This window comes from Cynara cardunculus (assembly GCF_001531365.2).
Source record: "Cynara cardunculus var. scolymus isolate 2C chromosome LG 13, CcrdV1, whole genome shotgun sequence".
Taxonomy (NCBI): domain Eukaryota; kingdom Viridiplantae; phylum Streptophyta; class Magnoliopsida; order Asterales; family Asteraceae; genus Cynara; species Cynara cardunculus.
In genome coordinates this window covers 40,353,993-40,378,442 of record NC_037540.1, presented here as the reverse complement: position 1 = coordinate 40,378,442, position 24,450 = coordinate 40,353,993, and the positions used below count along the sequence as shown (strand labels likewise).

The 24,450-nt window shown below is 32.5% G+C and overlaps 1 protein-coding gene across 1 annotated transcript; it reads right to left on the bottom strand.

The window, feature by feature from the left end:
• Window positions 1-6,098: 6,098 nt before the first annotated feature.
• On the bottom strand, window positions 6,099-14,129 carry LOC112524497 (probable magnesium transporter NIPA6). The gene is made up of 9 exons (XM_025134340.1): window positions 13,825-14,129; window positions 11,611-11,667; window positions 11,401-11,491; window positions 10,949-11,109; window positions 9,977-10,104; window positions 9,752-9,889; window positions 8,569-8,661; window positions 8,360-8,477; window positions 6,099-6,508 (listed from the first exon to the last, which is right to left on the bottom strand). Exons 1-9 carry the CDS (start codon window positions 13,949-13,951, stop codon window positions 6,417-6,419), a joined length of 1,005 nt encoding a protein of 334 aa, XP_024990108.1. The 5' UTR covers window positions 13,952-14,129; the 3' UTR covers window positions 6,099-6,416.
• Between the last annotated feature and the right edge of the window lie 10,321 nt (window positions 14,130-24,450).

Here is a 24,450-nt window from a genome sequence, read left to right as displayed (position 1 = left end):
GTAAATATGAAAAATGAGGGTAGAAGCATGTTAATAAATGGAGGATAGAATTGGTGTAATACAACTCTCAACTGTCCAACAATTAATGAAATCTTGAAAAACCATGTAAATCTTTGGATCTTTTTCACATCACACAAAATGGTCTCACCATAACAATGTATAAGTTTTAATGCGTAGGGTACAAAACGATATCGAGTGAACTCAGTAATATATAGGTTCTATCACGCACGGAACCTAAAACCGTTAGGAACCCGAGACCGTTCACAGCACGACACGTGACACATTTATCAGAGTGTTATTCATCATGAATGTGTGACTCATCATCTATAACACATCCATATTCGTAATGAATGTGTGATTCATTATTTATAACATATACATATTCATCATGAATGTATGATTCATGATAAATATTGAACAGAGACATGTGAAGCGATGTGAACGGTTCTTAGGTTTCTAATCAATTTGGGTTTCTAATAAAACTTTCCGCTATCTCTTAACACACATACGTATATATATCGCACAGAGGTAAAGTCTGAACAGTCAAGAAGCTATGATGTCGTGGAATCTTGAAAGTCGAGAAACGTTGACCCTTTTTTGAAACAATGTACAAGTTTTATTGCATCATGAAGTATAAAGAAAATGTGATGTTATTGTTATTGGTTTGAGAAAAGAATGAAATGCGTGTTACAGTAAATTCGAAATCTTGTACAACTTTTAATGCATGAAGTACAAGAAAGATGTGCATAGCGTCGTTATTTATGATTCTCCAAGAAAAGAATGAAATGAAAGCTATTGTTACTCGACAAAATTGGTCGAATCAAGAATAAGAAGGGAACGGAATATTACGTTTTTCCATTGCAAAATCAGCTAAATCAAGAATGGTTTACGCGTTTTATTAGATGACGTATAAGAAAATGCAACGTCACTCGGGAATTGCTAGTTTTGTTATAAGAAAAAAACCCGATATGTTAAACTCTTTTTATGGAAGAGACGGTGAAATTGCAATCATGTACAACTTTTAATGCACGTAGTACAAATACCATTTAATGGATAAAGACTGACTTGTCATTTCTACATTTTGAAAAGATGAATTGCACTGATACGACGATCTCAAAGAAACCTCTGATCAAAGGTTACAGATCTTTTAAAGGCATAGCACAGTTACTTCTGAAATGATATAACTGCACAAACGAGGGTTCAAATATAGTGGTTGCAGTGTGAACGCTTTGGGCGTCTGGATCCTCATGAACACTGGACTCTTAAGACAGCCACCTAGCGAACAACTGTATATCTATCTGATTTTTTTTTCACTTGATACTTCTAAGACAATGTAGTTTTTGTTGTCTCGAAGGATACAGTTACAAACTCTTAAACGTAATTTGCATATTCATGTATAACCCTGTCAGGGCCGTCCCGGGGGGCGGCACGAGCGCACGCCCAAGGTCCAAAAATATCAGGGGCCCAAATTTTTCCCTTAACATACATAAGTAGTCTAAATTTTTTTAATAAAATGAAGAAACCCAAAAAATTGTAGTATATAATAAGAGGCAAAAAGAATTTAGTACATAATAAAAGTTCAAAAATATATCAACTAATTACATTAGAGAAGAAAATACAAAAAATAATTGGTCATTCATTATACGCTATTATTTATTGTCTCTCTAATTTTTTTTTTTTATCTCCAACAAGGTCCAATGACATTGGCTATTGCTATCTATATATGCTTGATTGTTTTCGTGTTTCAATAATTCAATGTTAAGATCATGTACTTGTTATTATTATATATTTTTGTTGAATATTTTTATGTATTTCTGCTTCTATTGGCTATTGATATATGTTGTTCTAATTGTTTTTGTTGATTATTTTTATCTATTTTTGCTTCTACAAAAAATATTTTACTATTGTTTGATAATAAATCTATTGTTCTTATGATTTATGACGTGTTTCATAGTTTTTGTAATTAATCAATAATTTTTTTCTACTAGATGTATTTAGTAATGTCTCTCATATACGTCACATGTTCCATAAACTTTTAATTTTTACATCTTATTTTAGTTAAGCAAAAATAAGAATAAAAATAGAATTTAAATATTTTCATCAATTATTTGACTTATGTTTCTTTCATTGGGATTCCACCATACCACAAGATTCTATTTAAGTGCCCAAACAACTATTTGTTGAACTTGGATATTGTATGTTTAATTCATTATTTATTTTTATTGGACCTCAATGAATCATATTTTCTTTCATATTCTTATTGATTCTCATTTGTCTACTTGTCAAGAAAACCTTGATAATCTTCTCTATTATTGATCTCTTATTGACCCTCATGATTACTTCATTCATATGAATTCTCTTTTTGTATCAAAATAACACATATTTATTGAATTTTTTTCACACTTACCGAGAATCACTACAAGAAAGGTGAGCTTTGATGATCCGTCACAAGTTATAGCGACGACATGTTGTTATATACTCTTTCTAATGATAAATGGACTTTTAGCAATGACTTTTAAGTCTTGTTTCTTGCAGTGGACCATGTTTTTACTTTCGTCCAGAGCATATAAAATATCAGGAACGAGCCTGAACCCCGTCTACAAATATTAATGGTACGGAACTTGAATTATGGATGGATAAATGCAGATGTACAACATCAATGTCTCATTTAAGAGGTAGAGGGTTTATAGGTGGACTTGTAAATAAATGATTTTTGAACCATAAAGTTTGGTGGTAGAATTTTATTAAATACCAAATTTTGAAATTTAGTCATCTAAAATCTACAAACCGAATTAGTTGGATTGGGTCAAATCGGTTTACTGTGACAAACTAAAGAGTTGTTTACTTGTGACTTAATTAGGCTTATTGGTCTATCTGGCTTATTCGCACAGCTCATTTGGGTTGTTTACTTACGGCTTATTCGCACAGAACATGGCTTAATCGCACAAATAGAAATGATGTGTTGTCCCCATTCAGCCACAAAAATGATACCTCTACCCCATATTTAAAGCATCTCCTCCTTCCCAAATGAGACACCCCATCGTCAACCTCTTTATGATTTTTTGTTTTGATATTCAAATAATTAATATTGGGAGGGTAAATCGGTCATTTATGTTATTCAGACTGTTGGTTAAGATATAAAAAGTAAACAACAACACCCATTACTTACGGCTTAATAAGTTTAATGGTTTGAATGACTTATTGGTTTAGTCATACAAGAGTGTTTCTTTATAGCTTAATCTTTAAACGGTTAAGCCAAAATGACTATATGGAATAAGCCAAGACCCTTTACTTGTTCTCATTAAGTCATCTCAAACAAATTAAAACCAAAAATGCCCTTGAAATAATTCAACCCTCTTCTTCTACCTCCCTCAAACCCATAAGTGTCTCGTCCCTCATACATAAATTGATCCAGACAGACAACTTAACATACACAGAGTTTATTTATTATTAACTACTAGGGTTGTAAACGAACACGAACAAAGACTTGTTCATGTTCGTTCGTTTAACTTAACCAAACAAACGAACAAACACGAACGGTAAACGAAGGAAAATCTTTGTGTTCATATTCGTTCATTTAGAATCAGGTGTGTTCATAGGCTAAACGAACATAAACGAATAGGTCTAAATAAACATAAACGAATAGGCCTAAACGAACATAAACGAACAGACTTAAACGAACATAAACAAACGAACACCACTACTTGTCATTCAATTAACTATTGCACACCAATTATATGAAGGCTAGGGTTTTGGGGAAAAAGTGAAAAGGTAAAAAATTCAAATAAGACAAAATTATGACAAAATTTAAATCTAGATAAATTCTTAAAAGTTAAAATTTAAATAAATATTATTTGAATTTAAACTAAATAAATTAAAGATAATATATTAAATTTAATATATAAACGAACATAAATGAACGAACGTTCACAAACATAAATGAACGAACGAAACTCTTATTCAAGTTCGTTCGTTTAACTAAACAAACAAAAAAACTGCTCATGTTCATTCATTTATTAAATAAACGAACTTCTCGTCGAACGCTTCACGAACGGTCGATCAACCCGAACAAATCGGGTGGTTTTGTTAGAATGAATTATACATTAAAAATATTTTAAACATATTTTAATATTATAAATTAAAGTAATTGAGTTTATTATTAAAATCCTTCTAATTAACGCCCGAGAGATAAAATGAAGATCTCATCTTCCCTGGGTTTGAATACTGGTCATGTCAAAACCTTGTGGTCATGGAGGTTTACCTGCAATAATTCCAAGCCAATCGTTATCGTTCGAGAGATCAGTCGATACGTATAAGCTGGTCCAGATAACCACGGTTATAAAAAACCTTAACCCTAACACAGTTGTACATAACTTTGGATCAAAAAAAAATAGTGAAAACATAACTACAAGGGTGGTACCTGATTGGTTTGAGCTTGACCTCAAAGGTCAAAAGTACCAGGAGGTCTCAGATTCAAATCTAAGGAGAAATAAAAATCCCTTTATGGCCACGGAGGTTCAAATACGGTGACTCCGGGCTATTTGCAAAGCAGGTGGTCGTCCTGGGATTAGTCGACTCGCATAGCGGGTTGGATATCTAGGTTAATAAAAAAAATAGTGAAAACATTTGGCTCAAAATCATTTATTGTTTTGTAACCAATTAAAGATATGCATTAATTGCACATATGAAACCAACTTTAGTAGGTGGAGAGATGAGTATGTAACATAAACATGTATCACAATTCACAAACAATATGAACTTTTTCTGTAAATATTTTATAAATAGATTTATGTTATAAAATAACTGGAAAAAAAACAACAATAGAATAGAGAAATAATACTGTTATTCTCATTAATGTAAAGCCCTATAAATAGGGATGAGATACAAATAGATAGCTACGATAGATATTAGTTATAATATATTTCTAATATGTCTATCTCTATCTAGATCGTGATATCCTTTAGACGATGACACACTTATCCTACAACAATTTAGTTTTTTCTTTTTTTTTTTTTTATTTACATTAATTCGAGTTGAAAAATATCTCTATTTCAAAGAGTATTTCAGATGTTTCAAACATTGACAGTTTTTTAAATTGTTTTTCAAATCAATTGCTACATTTTGATGTAAAAAAAAACGATATGATTCTTATATTGATAAAAGAATGACGGGTACTTGAATATGTCTATCCCGAGTCATGACCTATAATACCCATTGTCTTTTTTTTTAGAAAATTGACCAAAATAGTCATTTCTCCCTCTTAAATTGGCCTCACAGCGTTACTCTCCTTGATTTACCCAAATGTCACTAACTACACAAGTTTCACCTCCCCCACTTTCGGACCTAGCTAAAAGACAAAAAAAAAATCAGATCCAACTCAGGTCCACAATTGCGACGGTACCACTTGCTAATCTAGGTTGAATTTGAATTTTTTTTTTTTTTGTCTTATAGAGTAAATTATATTTTTCGTTCTGTGGTTTGTTAAAAATTATGATATTTATCCCTATGGTTTAGAAATTGTGATTTTCGTCCCTATGCTTTGGAAATTGTGATTTTCGTCCCTATGCTTTGTAGTTCATTGTCATTTTTGTCCTTATGATTTACAATTTATTGTTGTTTCAGTCGCTATGGTTTACAATTATTTAATATTTTTATCCCTTGTATTTAAAACATATGAATTAATTCAAGGACAAAAATAGCAATAGATTGCAAACTATAAAGACTAAAATCTCAATCTAAACCAAAGGGACAAAAATCGTAATTTACTCAAAATTCTATCTCAAGGGTAGTTGCGTAATTTCTTACATGCCATTTTTTTGAAGTATATAAAATATTTATATACGGCAAATAAAACAAATAAACCCACACACCCTCCTCAGATTTGGTGAGGTTTGAACTCTTGACTTCCTAGGAGGCCAATGACTCACATATTGCTAGGCCAAAAACCCTTTGGTTACATGTCATTTCCTTTTCATCATTTACCATTTTATTTTACGAGTCATATTTATACAGTAGAAATGACATAACCCATGAAACGACAAATACACATATGTATGTGTATATATATATATATATATATATATATATGTATAAACATGTGTACAAAAGATGAATGATTGATCTTCACAAACTAAAAAACTTACACCTCAAACTAGAATCGTACGAGCGAAATTAAAAAAAAAAGAACATAAAATATGTACAATCCTCGATGAAAAATCCAAACAATCTACGATGATCGAATGATGATTTGTTGGAGACTTCATATCCGAGTTGATACAATCTTCAATGATCTTCTTCGGCCGCTAAAATCAAACCCTTGCAACTCCTCAATGGAAACATGTTGATCCAATCTCATATGCACTTGTGAATGCATCTCCAATAAATGATATGATCTATACAATCTTGAGACAAGATTTCTAGTCGAAATAATCTGAATTGTGAATGGTGATTAGATGTTCATCCTCCTCCACGGTTTTTATGGGATCTTGATCATACCATGTTACCGTTCCTACAAAAAGTAGCGGATTTGTTTAGATTGTTTCTAACGATAAAAGGTACCTGTTACTGCAGTTATGCATTGTTAGCTAGCATCAAACCAAACCAACCCAACCCAGTATATCCCACTGAGGGGTAGGGTCTGAGGAGGGTAAGATGTGCACAGACTTGTCCTTTTCCCTCAGACTGTAGAGCAACTGTTTCCATTAAGATCCCGAACTTGCAAAAAGGTGTGTGCGAAAAAGTTGACTTTAGAATTTCAAAAAGATTATCAAGTCCCTACATCCTAGTCTACTATGAAAATTTTCCTTTTTAAAAACTTTTCATATTAAAATTACGTATTTACCCTTGACATTGAACAGCTAAGGTAATTTTATGAGTAAACTCTAATTTTGGACCCTGAGGTTTAGTGAAATATTTGAAAATGGGACCCGAACTTTGACAAGTCTAGAAATCATCCTTATGGTTCTTATTTTGTTCTGAAAATGGTCCCTAGTCACTAACTTTGTTAACAATCTTCGTTAGAGTAGGGGTTGTTTAGTCTTTTTACATATTTTCCTATATATCTTTTAAAGAAATATAATATATAATCTATATATTATTTCTTAAACTATATATATTATATTTTTTTAAATTTATATATTGTTTATTTATATATTTTTTTTAATATATAAATTTAAGAAACAATATATAAATTAAAAAAATATAAGATATTATTTAAGAAATAATATATCAATTACTATATGTAAATTTAAAAATTAATATATAAATTTAAAAAAACTATAATATACAATTTAAGAAACAATATATAAATTATAGAGTAAACTATGTTTGTAGTCCCTGTGGTTTGTTGAAAATTTCTATTTTCGTCCTTGTGGTTTTAAAATTACAACTTTCATCCTCGAAGTTCATAATTAATTTCCGTTTTCATCCTCATGATTAAAACTTTATTTTATTTTTTTTCGTCCCTATGGTCTACAATTCATTTCTATTATAATCTTTCATACTTAAAAGTAGTATTTAACTTCAGAAACGAAAATAGAAATGAATTGTCAACCATAAGGATCAAACCACAATTTCAAAACCATAAGGAGACAAAATCTGGAATTTGTAACAAACCATAGTGACGGAAAACATAAATTTACTCTAAATTAAATATTATATTTTTAAAAGATATAAGGTAAAAAGACTAAACCACCCCTCACTCTAACGGAGATTGTTAACGAAGTTAGTGACGAGGGACCATTTTCAGAGCAAAATGAGAACCACAAGGACGATTTCTAGTTTTCTACACTTATCAAAGTTCAGGTCCCACTTTCAAAAATTTCACTAAACCTCAAGAACCAAAATTAGAGTTTACTCGTAACTTTAATATGAAAACTTTCTAAAACAGAAAACTTGAAATTTTCATCAGACAACTTTGAAAGAAAAGAACCAACAATCTTCATACGTCTAAAATACCATTTATTATAGCTCATCGATTAAGCCAATCTAAAAGCCATACAATAACCACAAGAGTGATGCCTGATTGGTTTGAGTTTGACTCCAAATGCCAAAAGTGCCAGGAGGTCACGGGTTCAAATCCAAGGAGAAATAAAAATCCCCTTGTGGCCACGGAGGTTCAAATGCGGTGACTCCGGGCTATCTGCAAAGCAGGTGGTCGCCCTGGCATTAGTCGGCTCGCATAGCGGGTTGGATATCCAGGTTAATCAAAAAAAAAAAACCCAGACAGTCTACCAATAAGATGAAGTAGAGGTCAAGTCTTCATATATTCCAAATTTTCACCCCTGACCCAGCTCTCGAGTTGGATTTATTGGGTCAGTTTGGTTTGATTTCGTTTATTGACAAGATGGATGGAATGTACCTGGTGCCACAGATGGTTCTTGCTCTCTTGTCGAATGAAGAACAATTGTTCCCGAAAGAACAGTAATGAATCCACATATCTCAGATGCTATGTCGCTAACACTTTGATCTTTCCAATCCTGCATTTGTGCATATATGCCAAGAGACAATAGCTCGCTCGTTATTTTGTTGTTTAAAATATAAAAGGGTCGGGTGTGAATGAGAAGATACCTTGAACATTATAACACTTGCAACGATCGTTAAAGAAGTGAACATCACATAATATATTGGGGAAACAATTGCTGTGTTGAATGTATCCAAAGCCTGCAAAGAAAGGAGCCGCTATATCAATATAAGTTCAAGATTTTGCCATGATATTTGGTGTCTCGTCTCACCTAGACCCTTGACCAAAAAAGCCCCGAATAAAATTGAATCCCAAAGGCTTGTTTACATATGTGTTTCCTAAACAAGACTGGATGGATGAGAATGAGGTAGGCAGGTGAAAGAATTGTCTAAGGTTTTAGGGTTTTATTTGACACGGTGGTTTAGTAATTTACCAATCTTATCCCATCTCCCTAATTTTTGTTCCACAAATTTTGACGATATAAAAAATGCATTCTTGTCCCACTCAGTCCAGTCCTGTCCTAATCTAAGGCCCTGCTTGGTAGCAGCTTAACGAGATTCACAGCTTATTCGGTCAGCCATACATGACTGTTTGGTAGTGGCTTAATAATATACAGAGTGGCTTATTCAGTAAGCTTCTAGGGACGAGTTTTATGCAGAAAGACAAGTTTTTTTTCTTCCAAACTTGCCCCTCCCAATTGAAAAGCACGTTCATTCCATCTATGCAAAAACTCTGCAAAACAAAAACCTTCCCGATCTATACAGACAGATTAATCTACACAGACGACTTTATCCATACAGAACTTGATGGAAAACCAACCAAACCGCCCCTAAATGTCGCACCAAACATGGGAAACAAGTTTTTGTTTTGTCTTATCCTGTCCTATCTTACATACCAAACGCACCAGCTATGAGATGGAAGCACAAGTTAACCAAAACCAAACCAACCAAACCCAGTAAACCCATGCAAGTAGGTTGGGGGATAGGATGTATGCAGATGTTTCCTCTATCTGAAGGGGAAGAGAAGTTGTTCTCATGAAGACCCTCAGCTTGTAAAACAAAAAAATAAAAGACACAATAAAGCAAGCTACATGTAAGTGTTTGCAATTACAGGACTCTTTACGAATACCATAAAGAACACCCTTTACGAATACCAATTACAGCACACTGTTAAATTACGATAATGCCCTTTTCGTAAAATTAAGCAACAAACAATTGTGGCTTGAAGACTCATTCCCAACAGGGTGCTTACGTATTTCGATTGTTTCAAAAAAGAAAACATGAACATTACCTTGTTAAGATAATTCAACTGTGTGATCACACATAGTACAGCAACGGTAACGAAGACCCAAGTTTGAGGATATGCAACTTGACTAACTCCCTCTAGAGTAAGCTTTATTGCAATACCGATGGCCTTTATGCTTACGACCTACAAAATGAGAAACGGGTACTACAGTTGAGATCATCATAAGACAACATTCTTGATTTCTTGTGAGATAGTAAACCATGAACTTACTGTTAGAGAACCCATTAGGGAACATATCCCCAAATATATCAATATATTTGTCTGCCCATAACGCGGTTCAAAATGCATCACAAGAGCCGCTACCAATGATAATGTAGCTGCTACGTATAATAGGAATGCTGTCAATAGAAATAAGTTGGTAAGTATCGATTACTAGAGAAAGTTGCACCATTCTAAAAACCAAAACCAAACTAAACTGACACAGTATATCCCACTTGAAAGTAGGATCTTGGAGGTGGGATGTGCGCAGACCTGACCTACTCCAAAGAGTATAGATGTTGCATGCAAAAAGTTGTACAGTTCTAGTTGACGGAATGTTAAGGGTACATCTGGTATCCCGACAGGATAGAACAGAACAGAACAGAAAAGAATAGTTGTTCAGCGTTTGGTAAGATTGGACAGAACAGAACAAACAAAATGACCAATTTATCCCTAATGAGTTGTTTATATGTTTTATATATTTTGATTAATTATGTAACTTATTAAATTATAATAAAATTCATATTTTTATATAACAAAATATATCATTAGAAAGTTTTCGTCAGATTAAAATGACACCAAAATAAATAGTTCATGTAGTTTCCAATTTTTATTTTATACCTTTTCTATATTATTTTTTTATTATTAAAATTTAATAAATTACATAAATTAATCAAAATATGGAAACCGTATAAAAATAATATTACGAGGACATTAAAGTGAAAGTTTGAAGATCATAAAATACAATAATAAAATTTTAAAAATGAATAAAATGTAAAGAGGAAGGCATATTTGAGGTTTTAGAAGTGAATTAAGTTTTACTTTGAGGTTATGTTGGTAAAACATAAGTCTGTTCCAATTTGTTCCATGGGGTGGGGGTGGAGCACGCCTGTTCCACTTTGTTTTTGTCTGTATAAAAATCCTCCCAAACGTGAAACATTGATCCCTAATCTTGTCCGGTGTACCAAACAACCCTAAGTATACCTGGTTCAATTGCTAGATTCCATATTTCTTCTACAGAACTTGGAGTGTGCTCCTCGGGTGCATGCATCACGATCACTACTGAACCCACTATGCACGAAACACATCCCAAAACACCCATCCGCTTCAGGTGTTCTTTTAACAAGAAGTGAGCCAAAACAGCACTGTTTTCAAGTTCATCACACATTTGAGTTGAAGATTTAACAAGGGTCATTGTGAGAATAGCTTATGAAGTAAAACGAGTGATTGGCTTTCTGAACCATCATTTAAAAATGCCAAGAAAAACACTACAGTTCGTAAGAATGAGTGTTTTTGGACCAATTTTGGTAATGTAAATGAACTATAATGTTCTTTCTAGCATTTTTCACAAGAATGATGATTTATTTGCAATAAAAAGTCGAGTATGATGTCAGAAAAGTCAATCACTTCATGTAGAATAGAGTTCAAGCTATTACCTTACGATTATACTCAATGCACCAAGAGGGGTTACAAGAACGGCCGGAGCATAAGCATAAGCAACAAAATTGGCAGCCTCTCCAACAATCACTGTATAGTTATCAGAAACCAACAATAAACAAACATGGACCCGTTAATTTTTGTTCTAATGCAGGTTATGTATGCGTGCCAGAGAGAGATTTGAGTTCTATTGGTTATCAACAACTTACTTGTAATCATGCCTACCCACCAAAGTGGTTCTTGTAGGTAAGTGTATCCTCCATGTCCTAAAACATTAATAAGATAAAAAAATTATGTTATATGAAATTAAAAAAAAAAGACAAGAAGCGATTTGTTGGATATGGCACCGAATTGGATTCTTAACAAGGGTAGTACTACGCATATCCAAATTCATTAGAAAGCAATTAAAAAAACACAATTTAGATAGTTATCATTGTCTAATCCATTTTCCATCTAAACTTGACTTACGAATGTTGGAAGCCTTTATCTTTATAAAATTACAAAATTCACAAAGCATCATAAAATCCTACCAATACCCATGATGTGTTTTGATAATGTTGTTACTATTGGTGTGATTCTTGATCCTTATGAGCACATAGTGGATAATTGAGTCAATAAGATAACAAAGTTCTCATGAACCTCAATGGATTGGCCTAGTTGGTAAAGCCTGGGGTAGGATCAGGTCTGCATACATCTCACCCCTCCCAGATCCTACTCCAAGTGGGATATACTAAGCTTGTTTGGTTTACACATAAAGACTTTAAAACATGTTTTCCATCAAACTCCCCACATAGTAGTTCATTTTTCCTATGGAGTGTAACAACATAATCCAATGAACATGTTTTAATGCAATGTAGTTCGATCGTTGTGTATAATATATTTCTAGCAACTTGCCATGATTTACACATAAAGCCTATACAAGAATTTTCTTGCAACCTTATATGGTGTACATACAACCTTGGAAATAGAATGTTCGGCCATCATGGTTAGAAAAACTAAGAAAGAAGAAAATCTTGGACCTTGGATAATCCAACACTAGTAATTTCAAATACTACACTTGAGCTATATTAAATGATACATTTGCCGCTACTCTTAATATTACATTTGAAGTGAAATCTAACTCTAACAATGACCAATATACTAAGATCTTGGCATTTTAATAATGGGGACATAGAATTGCTTGATTTTGGACAAAACAATTACGTAACAATTTATAAGAAGCTACTGGATATGAAGCCTGATTTGCACTAGTAGATCCAATATTATCAGACAAAAGACAGAGAAGATAGTTACAAGCAACAAGTTTCCTGCCTTATCCATTTTTATGTCTAATTTCAACTTATAAACAGAATCACGAAATATAAAGAAAAATCTTATAACATGACCTATAGAATTCACAAAATATAATAAGAATCCTAGCAACAACAATGGGTAAAGGCAAACAACACATTAACCCCTTCAGATTTAAGAAAATTTATACTCTTTAGATTTGCAAGATTCACCACCATTCTGCAATAGCACAACTCCTTTAACCAGCAACGATTTGCGATTATTGATTCAGATTCTTTTTCCTACGTCGGTTCTACAAATTCTGTTTTGCTCTCCTATATGCTTTACTTGCTTCATCCAACTAATGACCACATCCAGAAAGCTACATTAAACGTCAACAACCAGCATCCACTGCTTACAGGCACATTTTCCGAACACTTCTTTTTTTGTTACTATAAAGGAATTCACCTAAAGCCTCAATCTAGAGCTCAAAACCAATTTCCTTATACCCAAAAACCCACTCAAAAGACATGAAAAAGAAGAATATAGATTTAGCAACCATTGATTTTGTTCCACACTTTTTTTACAAACCCCATCTCATATTCTCAACTTCTTTTAAGTATATAATATTTATACACGACAAATTGAACTCAAAGACTCTAAGGGCCTGTTTGTTAGCAGCTTAACGAGTTTAATGGAACTCGCAGCTTATTTGGTCCGCTATACAAAACTGTTTGGTAGTGGCTTATTAAAGCCAAGTTTTTTTCCAAACCCCCAGTTAAAAGACATGCTCATTAAATCGACGAAACAACCCTCCCAAACAAAAATCTTTCCTATCTATACAGACAAATTAATGCCCAAAGACATCTTTATCCATGTAGGACTTAATGGAAAACCAACCAAACAGCCCCTAACTCCTCACCAAAGGTGAGGCTTGAACCCTTAGGATCTCTAGGAAGGTTGGGTTTACTGAATACCCCTAGGCCAATGGCCCTTTAGGACACTGGATCTTATAGAATGCAAATCAAACAAAGTGAGCATAAACCCACAGAAAATCAAACCCTGAAAGCAATCCCCAAAATATCAAACTCACCATATGAAGCTGTAACAAGTATGAATTTATAATTACAAGATCCAAACACACGCACACATACCTGCACCAAAACCAGTGGAAGCAGCAGCTCGCTTAAGACCTTTCTTCTTCAATATGAAGCTTGTTCCAATGAATCCGCTAGATAACACAGCCAGTATCAACCCTGTCGAATTATCAGAAACACCCATCTCTTTCTTCAACAAAAAACCACTCGATTTATTTAATCTGCTACTCAAATTCTCTCCTCAAGCCTACGGATAATCAATAAAAACAATCTATAAATAAGAACAATTTTCCCGCCAATCAAAATCGGGATACCTAATAGGACAAACCAAAATTCGAACCAAAGTGGTTCAAATTCAAGAAAATTGGATCTGATAGAAAATAAATTGATTGATAATCGGAGAGGTTTTCTAGTCGAGTATGAACTCTCCGAATGTGGGTCCAAATGTGGGTCCGAATGAGCAGAGAGGATATTCGGGTAAAGTTTTCGGGTGGACCCATATGATTACAACGACATTGCCAGCTACAGGTGGATGAGATCCAGCTCATTCTGTACCCCAATTGGGTCTTCTTCTTCCCCCAAAATCAAAATTAGGGTTAATTGCATAAACCACCTCCTGAGGTTTACTCTAATTACAGAAACCGCCCTTTTAGTTTGAATAAATTATATTTTAGGGTGTGTTTGGTGTCCAAACAAGACTGGGCAGAACATGACAGGATAAGATAAGATAGAACAATTGTTCAACGTTTTGTAAGATCAAACTAAACAGAATAGAACAAGTAAAATAATCAATTTACCTCTGATGAGTTCTTTATTTTAATTAATTTATGTAATTTATTAAATTATAATAGAATAATTATCTTTTATAACAAAATATATCATTTGAAGTTTTCGTCAAAACAATTAAAATGACACCAAATAAAAAGTTTATATAGTTTTCTATTTTTATTTTTATCTCTTTTCTACATTATTTTTTATTATTAATATATAATAAATTACATAAATTAATAAAAATATAGAACTAAAAATAATATGTTGAGGACAGTAAAATGAAAGTTTAAGAAACATAAAATACAATAAATAAAATTTAAAGAATGAATAAAATGTAAAAAAGAGACCTATTTGATGTTTTAGTAGAAAATTAAATTTTATTTTGAGGTTATATTGGTAAAATATAAGTCTGTTTCACCTTGTTCTACCATGTTTCATGGGTTAGCGGTGGAACAGGCATGTTTCACTTTGTTCAACATAAAATTTATGTCAAACATGGGATAAAGATCTCTATCATGTTCTGTCATGTCATTGTCCAGTGTACCAAACACACCCTTATTGAAGATTAAAATACACCTCATTTTATCTTTTTCATCACCTTGTTTGGCATACTCCTTTGTGTTACATCAAAGCTTTGAAGTTTTTGAGCAAATGGCAAAGGAGATTGTACTTATAAAAGTGATTCATTCAGTTCTTAAGTAATGATTGAAACCTTCAAAGGATTAACTTGATATATTTGTCTGGTGTTAATACTCTAAAGGTTTAGCCTACCCTTTAGAGCACTTCCATCGTTTCGATTTCACAGCTGGCGATAAACCGTGATGTCCTACTGTAGGGGGGCGAGTAGAGGTGTATTTGAATCGAGAAGTGTTGTGGAAACTCTACAGCCTATTGGGAATCGACCAAGACGCTTTATTGTGAATGGATCATGACCATCTTTCAAATGGAATAAGATTTGTCTTATAAATTCTAAATGAGTGATTTTCATGAAAAACTTATACATTAAAAAACATTAGGTAACCACAAGGGTGGTGCCTGATTGGTTTGAGCTTGGCTCCAAAGGTCAAAAGTACGTGGAGGTCTCAGGTTCAAATCCAATGAGGAATAAAAACCCTCTTATGGCCACGGAGGTTCAAATGCGGTGACTCCGGACTATCTGCAAAGCAGATAGTCGCCCTGGGATTAGTCGGTTCGCATAGCGGGTTGGATATCCAGATTAATAAAAAAAAAAAACATTAGGCACTGATATTGTTGTATAAAGAATAAATTTTATAAAATTTTCTCCATATCAGTGTAGTAGTTCATTTTATCCTCACTTTTCATAATCAGTTACAAAATGCAACATAAGTCCTTAGGACATACATGTTACCATTATCAAAAGGGGGGTCTTTCGAATTATTCAAACCTTGAGGATAATTTTTGTAACTATTTTAAACCTCATGCTCACTTGTGTAAATTACAGTTTTGGGTCCTATGGTTTCCACTGATGAGCAAGTCTTACCCCTGAACTTCATTTAATACATTGGTTGTCAATGTGGTTCCCATTTTGTTTCGATTTTGGTCCATTTAGTTTGTTTTTGTTAGTTGAGGTGAATTTAACTTTGTTAACTCAAGGGTGTTTAAGTTTTTTTATCACTATTTCTTTTTTTCTTTTTTTCAAAGTAATATAATCTATACACATATATACATATATATATATGCACACACATAGAAACTTGAACCCCTCTTCCCCTTAGCTCGTCCACCTCTCTTAGCTACCATATGCACTGATACCATGACGACACATAAAGCAACGACCGCATTCACCTCCGACCTACTCCACATCAAAGTGTCATCCTCATATCTACTACACGTCTCTTTTATGTCAAAGAACCACCGATGGCCATAGATAGAACCTATCATCACCAACCACCTCTTCCTCCTCCATTTACGCCTCTCCAACTCACCATTTCATTTCCTCTATGGACAGCAACTTTCACCTGAAGTGGTGGGGATTGCGGTGAAATAAAATGGAATCACAATAGCAGGGATGAGGCTTGACGAAGGCGGGTTTGATTCTAATTTGGTCAAGGTTTGATCGGATAAGGAGGGGGAGCCCAAGGTAAAAGGGCGAGGGTAGGAGGTGGGATTTTCACTAATGATAAAAGACAAAAGAAATTAAAAAAATAATACAAAAAAATAGGGTAAGACATGTTGATTGGTGATAACCATGAATTACACTTTCAATCACCCTTTCTCTCATTTTAACCACAAAACTGGAGGGAATAATCTTTAGGTGGCGTTTGGTTCACATAATGGAATTTGTAGTAATTGAAATACATCAAAGGAATTGGAAGCTGAAAGAACTGGAATGGAATTTAATCATGTTTGACCATGCGTTTGGTTAACAAGAATAACTACAATTTTGGTTCCTATGGTTTCCAAAAAGCAACGAACAACGTTCTCAAACTTTAATAAGTACAATAAGTCAATAATGGTCAATACAATTTGCATTTTGCTTCCGTTTTTTTACCCTTTTTTGTAATTTCTTTATTAAATAAAATTGATGTACACATGCTTAAATATGTATACAACAGATTAATGCTTAAATTATGTATACATATTAACGTACACTAGCCAGTAGTCGCCAGAGTTGCAGGAAGAAAGAGGAAATAGAGGAGTTACGGGATTTTCGGGAAAAGGAGAAGAGAGAAAAAAATATTTTGATTTTCTGTAATTTAAAGAAAAACAGGAAAAAAGACGAAAACCGTATTCACTTAAAAATTTCCGTTAACAAAGTTGATCAGATTGACCACTTCCAAATTGTACTTATTCAAGTTTAGGGATGATGTTCGTTTTTATGTGTAACGACATGATTCAATGTTGTAGTTCAGTTTATAATTTATAATCAATAATTTTTTTTAAAGAAAAATAAAATAAACAATAATCTTGTGACATGTGACGGGTAATCGGGTGGGTCGAATATAAGATGCAAATTTAAGGCATAGAACATGCCTCCGGCCTATCTATGTTATCTTGTCATCTCTATTGTTGATTTAGGTGGCGTTTGTATTGAATAAGTGTTGAAGTCTGAAGTTTTATTTCACTTTTGATTTATAAGAGGTGGTGTTGAAGTCTAAAATCTGAATTAATAAGACTGTTTGTTTTTGTACACTGATAAATATCTGAATTTGTTTAAATTGTTTATTTTCCCCTTTATAAATTATAATGTTGAATTTTGTAGATAAATTTATACAGTTTCACGTATTTATTCATCATCATTATGAAACTTACACCTAAATTGTATAATTAACATTCATTTAAATAAAAACATATCATTAACGGTGTTTAACACATATCATATTAAAATACATAAATTGAGAGCGGTGAAGATTGATTTGGTATGGATCGATTGAGAGAAATGATCGATTAAGGTTAATCGATTGAGAAACGTCGTTATTAAGGATTTGAAGAACAATAAGAGGCAAATAAGAGGTTGGTCTACCTCTTATCAGATAAGAGGAAAATAAGACATAAGTGTCTCTGAAAAATTGAAAAAAACAAACAGTCTGAATGATCTTGTCTCTTAACTAATCAGACATAAGTGGCTAATAAGAGTTTTTTTTTTATGAAAAACAAACAAAGCCTTAATATATATTCGGTACTTCATCCTTTAAATATAATCAAAGTCATACCAGGTTTATATATAGAAATTAAAACTGAAAAAAAAAAGAATCTGATTTTTCTAAAGGGTATATCAAGAACGATCGATTTTATGACGTAGTTTTATAATATATAATGCATTACACATGACCAAAATCAGAGAATCGATGATTGATATTAAAAGTTAATTACAAGTAACCCCGGAAATAGTTATAAAAATTATCGTAAGATTAGAATAATTTGAAAGAACCACCGCCTCCTTAAAACGGTAACACGTAGGACGTAGATGGTAATGTTGCATTTTATAAGTTGTAATGAAAAGCGAAAGTTACTGTATTATAAAACATTTGACAAAAACTCTTAAAAACCATTTTTTATGCATTAAGTATTGTTTATTGATGCATATTACTTAAAGTTTAAGATTACAAATAAATTATGCGTAAATACAATTGATTAAAGCTCTATGTTTAAATCCGTGTAACTAATTATAGATAAACATAATCAAATAGAGGGTAAATATATGATTTTAAATATAAAAAATCTAAAACATATTAGGATAATCATTGAATTTTAACTAAATACTTAATTATTATCTATACTATATTATAAAACATTTGACAAAAACTCTTAAAAACCATTTTTTATGCATGAAGTACTGTATATTGATGCATATTACTTAAAATTCAAGATTACAAATAAATTATGCATAAGTACAACTTATTAAAGCTCCATGTTTGAATTCGTGTAACTAACTGCGGATAAACATAATCAAATAGAGAATAAACATCTCATTTTAAAATATAAAAAATCTAAAATATAATTAGGATAATTATCTAGTTCTAACAGAACCATTATCTTTAATAAAATTTTATTGTTAAGCCAAAAATAAATTACTTGACTATTTGACTTAAATTAAATTATAATAAAAATGAATTAAATAAATTATATCGATATATTTAAAAAAAATTATGATATCTTCAAATTTATTTTTATTTAAAAGTAAAAACATTATTTTTCTCAAAACTATATAAACCGTATTATATCAACAAAAACAAAAAATAAAACGAAACATTAAAATTAATATATATCTCGCTGCATTGCACGAGTACCTTCTAGTCTTTATAAAAAGTTATATCATTAAACCAAAAAAAATGAATTAAATAAATTAAACAAAAAAAAGAGAAAATTTTAATTGTTAGTGTGGTACTGATATCAATATATATATTTCAAAATTTTAAGGTATTTTCATATTTATATTTTATTCAAAAATAAAAACATTATTGTTTTTCAAAACCGTATTATAACATCAACTGAGACAAAAAAAAACAAAACATTAAAATCAAGATGTATCTCCCTACATTGCACGGGTATTATTCTAGTTAAAATGAAAAAAGTCGTACACAATTTTTTTCTAATACAACGGTATCAATACCTAATGTATTTTTTAATCTATAGAGTTTAGGCAAATCAATCATTTAACATGGATAAGACAGATTTTAATGCCCTCAAATTTAGGGGTGAGTAGATAATTAATTAAAATAATTATTTAAGTTAAAAATAATAAATAAATAGAATTTTATTTATTAATATTTGATTTTTAATGGAGATAGATTATGTCATTTAATTATTTTAAATAAATAAATTAGAGGGATTTTATAACATCCTATTTTTATTATTATTATAATGATAAAATTATATCCATTTGGTTATTTTAAATCTTTAAAATAAATATTAAGCTTGTTGATGTTATAATACTGTTTTTATGAAATTGGTAATTTAAGATATTTTATCCCGTATTAGAGATGTTACTGTAGATTAAAAAAGGTTAATATTATGATACCATTGAAAAGATGATAGTTCGAAGATTCAGAAAATGACTTTGTTGAACACACACACAATATATATAGGGGTCTAATCAAATGAGAACTAATTAGTTTGTGATAACCGTGAGATCCAATCTCAACCATAAATCAATAGATAAATTAGAAAATTTATAATTTTAGTAATTTTTAATTAAAATTTTAATGCAAGGACATTTTAGGTATTTTATCTCCTCTTTCCTCTCTTCTTTCTATGTCCTCCGGTGATACTATAGTGGTATCACAATGTATCTTATATGTGCTTGGGCATCACATTGAGGTCGTTTGTGTGGTCGATCGGAGATGTAACGCAGTGGTATCACAATACATCTTATATGTGTTTTGGTATCACACTGTGTCTTTTGTTTAACAGAGTCAATATTTTTAGGTATTACAGTGGTATCACCGGATGATGGTGGCCGGGGGCCGAAGGACGGTGGTCGGAGGAGTCAATATTTTTAGGTATCACAGTGGTATCACGGGAGGATGGTGCCCGGAGGACTTTGGACGGAGAGAGAAGAGAAAATACCTAAAATGTCCTTGTATTAAAATTTTAATTAAAAATTATCAAAATTAAGAATTTCCTAATTCATCAATTGATTTGTGGTTGAGATTGGGTCTCACGGTTACCACAAACTGGTCAGTTTTTCCTTGAATAGGTCCACACACACACACACACACACACACACACACATATATATATATATATATATTTGGAAAAGCTTTCTTGGATGGAAATTCAATCTGAAAACAGAAACCCCTCCCTCATCTCCATTCTCTGACCATCTTTCTCCGATTATATGTCATTTTAGTCAATCGTATCACACATTGTGCAGGTGTTTTTTTTTTTGCATATGTTGTGTGTGATTTATGTGTGTATATATGAGAAGAACTTTGCATTAAAGCTTTTACAAGCATTGTTTCTATATTGAAAATCATATACGAAAAACAGAGTAAAAACCTACTTAAAGACCAGGGTCGTTCCTGGTGAGGGCGGGCTTGGCGTACGCCCATGACCCACAAAAAAAGTATTAGTTTTCTTAGATGATGACAAGAGATCTACTATATTATAATACAAAAATAGAATTCATGCGAATAAAATAACCAAAAAAGCGAGTGAGACATGAATGATAGAAAATATATCAAGGTTTTTAGGCAAGTAATTTTAGACTTTGGGTACTTCTTTTGACCATGATTTGGCCCCGGTCGTCGGCTAGAAGCTCTGGCCGACAACGAAACTAAAGTTAGAGGGTTACTTTATTCTTGACTGCTTTCCAACTATAGAAGTGGATTCCCGAAATGGTTCAGAGATATCAACAAGCACCTCACACTACGAGAAGACCTCAGTTGGAGACGTGATGGGGGTACTTTCTTCTCTTTACCACGCAATAGGTCAACTTTGTTAGCGGAAGATCAAAATTCTCTTCATTCATCAACGGGCACATGCTAATTCAAAGTACAATCAGAAATGGATAATATTGTTTGGACCTCAAAAAGCTCGCAATCAAGGGACATGCCTCTTATACATCCGGAAATATTCTTAAATAATAGGGCCATGGATGAGCAGAGAGGGAATGACTTTCTAACTAAACTTGACTTATCCATATAAAGAACGACTTACTTACCATTTCTTTGGAATTGTCCACTCATAGTATGATGGAATTGCCCAATTATAGCTCGTCGCGCTGCGAATATCGCCAGCTGCTAGGAGAAAGAGAAGAAGAATAGAAACACATCGAAACGGTACACTATGATACTTTATGTTTTGTCAAGCCTTCCGGATAACCTAAAGCAGGCTTAGAGCTGCTCAAAAACCCGACCAATCCGATCAATTCAACCCAACCCAACGCAAAATAACTTAATCCGATGTCTAATCGAGTTGTAAAATTTTCAAACTGTATGTATTTGGTTGATATTAGGTTACTATTATTTGAATCCAACCCAACCCGATGAACCCGATATCCTTTTATTTCTTGTAATTTTAAATTTTAAGTAATATGTATCAATTAGCAGTACTCCATATATAAAAAATGGTTTTTAAAAGTTTTTGTCAAATGTTTTATAATATAGTATAGATAATCTCAATGAAAGGTCTATATGTATGTCACATTGAATAACATTTAATTAAATATGAAGTTAAAGAAATGAATCAATCAACAATAATAACATCTCTAACAAATTTTATATAATTTCCTTAAAATAGAAATTCAAAAGTTAAAATCTCTATAAAAAATTACATTTAACTCCAAAAAATTTCTTATNAATCAAATGAGAACTAATTAGTTTGTGATAATCGTGAAGTCCAATCTCAATCACAAATCAAATGTTAAATTAGGAAAATAATAATTTTGGTAATTCCTTAAAATAGAAATTCAAAAGTTAAAATCTCTATAAAAAATTACATTTAACTCCAAAAAATTTCTTATTTTAGAATATTTCAACATTAATTATATTATTAAAATATTATATAAATTTATCATCTCATTTAACTTTTAAAAAATAGTATATAAAATAAAAATAATAATTAAATCTCATTGGTGGAAATGAATTAAAAATTCATTTCTCCCTTCACACGTCAAGTTTTAGAGAATTCTTTAAACTTGGAGCTTCCTCTAGTTTTCTCTATTTTAAATAACAATATAGAGAATCTGTTAGAGTAAAAGATTGTCCTTTTGCTTAAGTTTAAACCTTGGTGAAACATAGAAGACATATTCATATCCAGCATTCAACACTCTGTAAACTGATCTTCAACACTGTGTAAACTGATCTGGAGCACAAAGGGAAGCAGTTACTTCCTACCATTTTTTTTTACATGTAGTATCTAATTTCAAGTATTTGAATTTATGTACTTTCTCTTGCCACTGCAGGCTGCAGCTACACTTTCAAGTTGCATTTTAATGCAAGTATTTCTCTACTTTTACCATGTTCTTTATTTTTATTATGAGCTAAACACCTCTTTGGATGTAGGTGTGAACCGAACTTAAGACTAGTAGGCAACACTTAAAACTTAGTCATTTCAGTCGAAGTCTTAATTTAACGTGGACAAGTCAATCACTTTGAAGTGTTAATATGAGATCTTAGATCTAGAAATGAACAAATTTGAAATATGGATTGGGTGATGCATAAAGATTTGAGAAAGTCTTTGATAACTACGTAGAGATATATGCTTTATATGATTTTTGCTACGGTCCATACATTGTTCAATATTGCACTACAAAGAGATTTGAGTATAGATCTTCATATTAATGGAACTTTGATTCATTAAATCAACAAGTTTAAAATCTGCAATAGTGGTGACTTTGTGGCCACTGTTTATAAATATTCATTTTCGAGAGATCAGAATCTTAACGGATGTTTTTGTGACATCAGTCTTTGTCCATTATCTTAAAGGAAACTTACACCATAACCTTCTTTTAATCAATGTTTTCACTTCTTTGTATTAAAAACAATTTCACCATAAAAACATTGATTTTTCTCACATCTGGAACTCTCACAAGAAGTTCATGAAACTCAAATTCTCAGTAATCCAATCCCTGCTAAAACGATCTTGGTATACTACCACTTTTATTACTTGTAGGATCATAGTGTTGATGTGCAGTTGCACCGAAAAACTCTTATATCTGCAGAAAATGGCATAGGGGTAAATGTCTTCTAGCTATTTTCAAATAGACCCGAATTGACGGATCACTGAACTGTAAAGTTGGTCTATCTATATGTATGTGGCTATCTTTAGTAAGATCGTACGAAGGGTATGTTTACAAGACATCGCATATAAGAAGACAATACACTGTTCATACATAAACTGTTTTTTCAGACTTTTAAAAACTTAAAGAAAATTAGTTGTTTCTTATTACATAGAAAAGTTTAATTTGTTTTAATATAAAATATAGGTATATTACGTTATTGGTTTTTATAGTTTTTTTTAAGTATATAATATTTATATACGACAAATGCAACAAATAAATTCACACACCCTCCTCACTTTTGGTTAAATTTGAATCCTGACCTCTTAGGAGGTCAAAGACTACGATACCGACAGGACAAAGACCCTTTAGTTGGTTTTGATAGTTGGCATTTACAATCTCGTCCTTAAAATGAAATAACTACCCTGGTGGTCACTAGAGATGGCCAAATGGGCCTGGCCCGGCCCGGGACCGCCGGAGGACCGGGACCGGGACCGGGACCGACAAAGGACCGGCCCGGGACCGGGACCGGGACCGACAAAGGACCGGCCCGGGACCGGGACCGGGACCGACAAAGGACCGGCCCGGGACCGGGACCGGTAGGACCGGTTATGGGACCGAAAACCGGGACCGGTTGAGGTTTTTGGTAGTTTCGTGGGACCGGGACCGACCGGGACCGGGACCGGTTATGGGACCGACTATGGACCGGCCCGGCCCGGCCCGAAAAT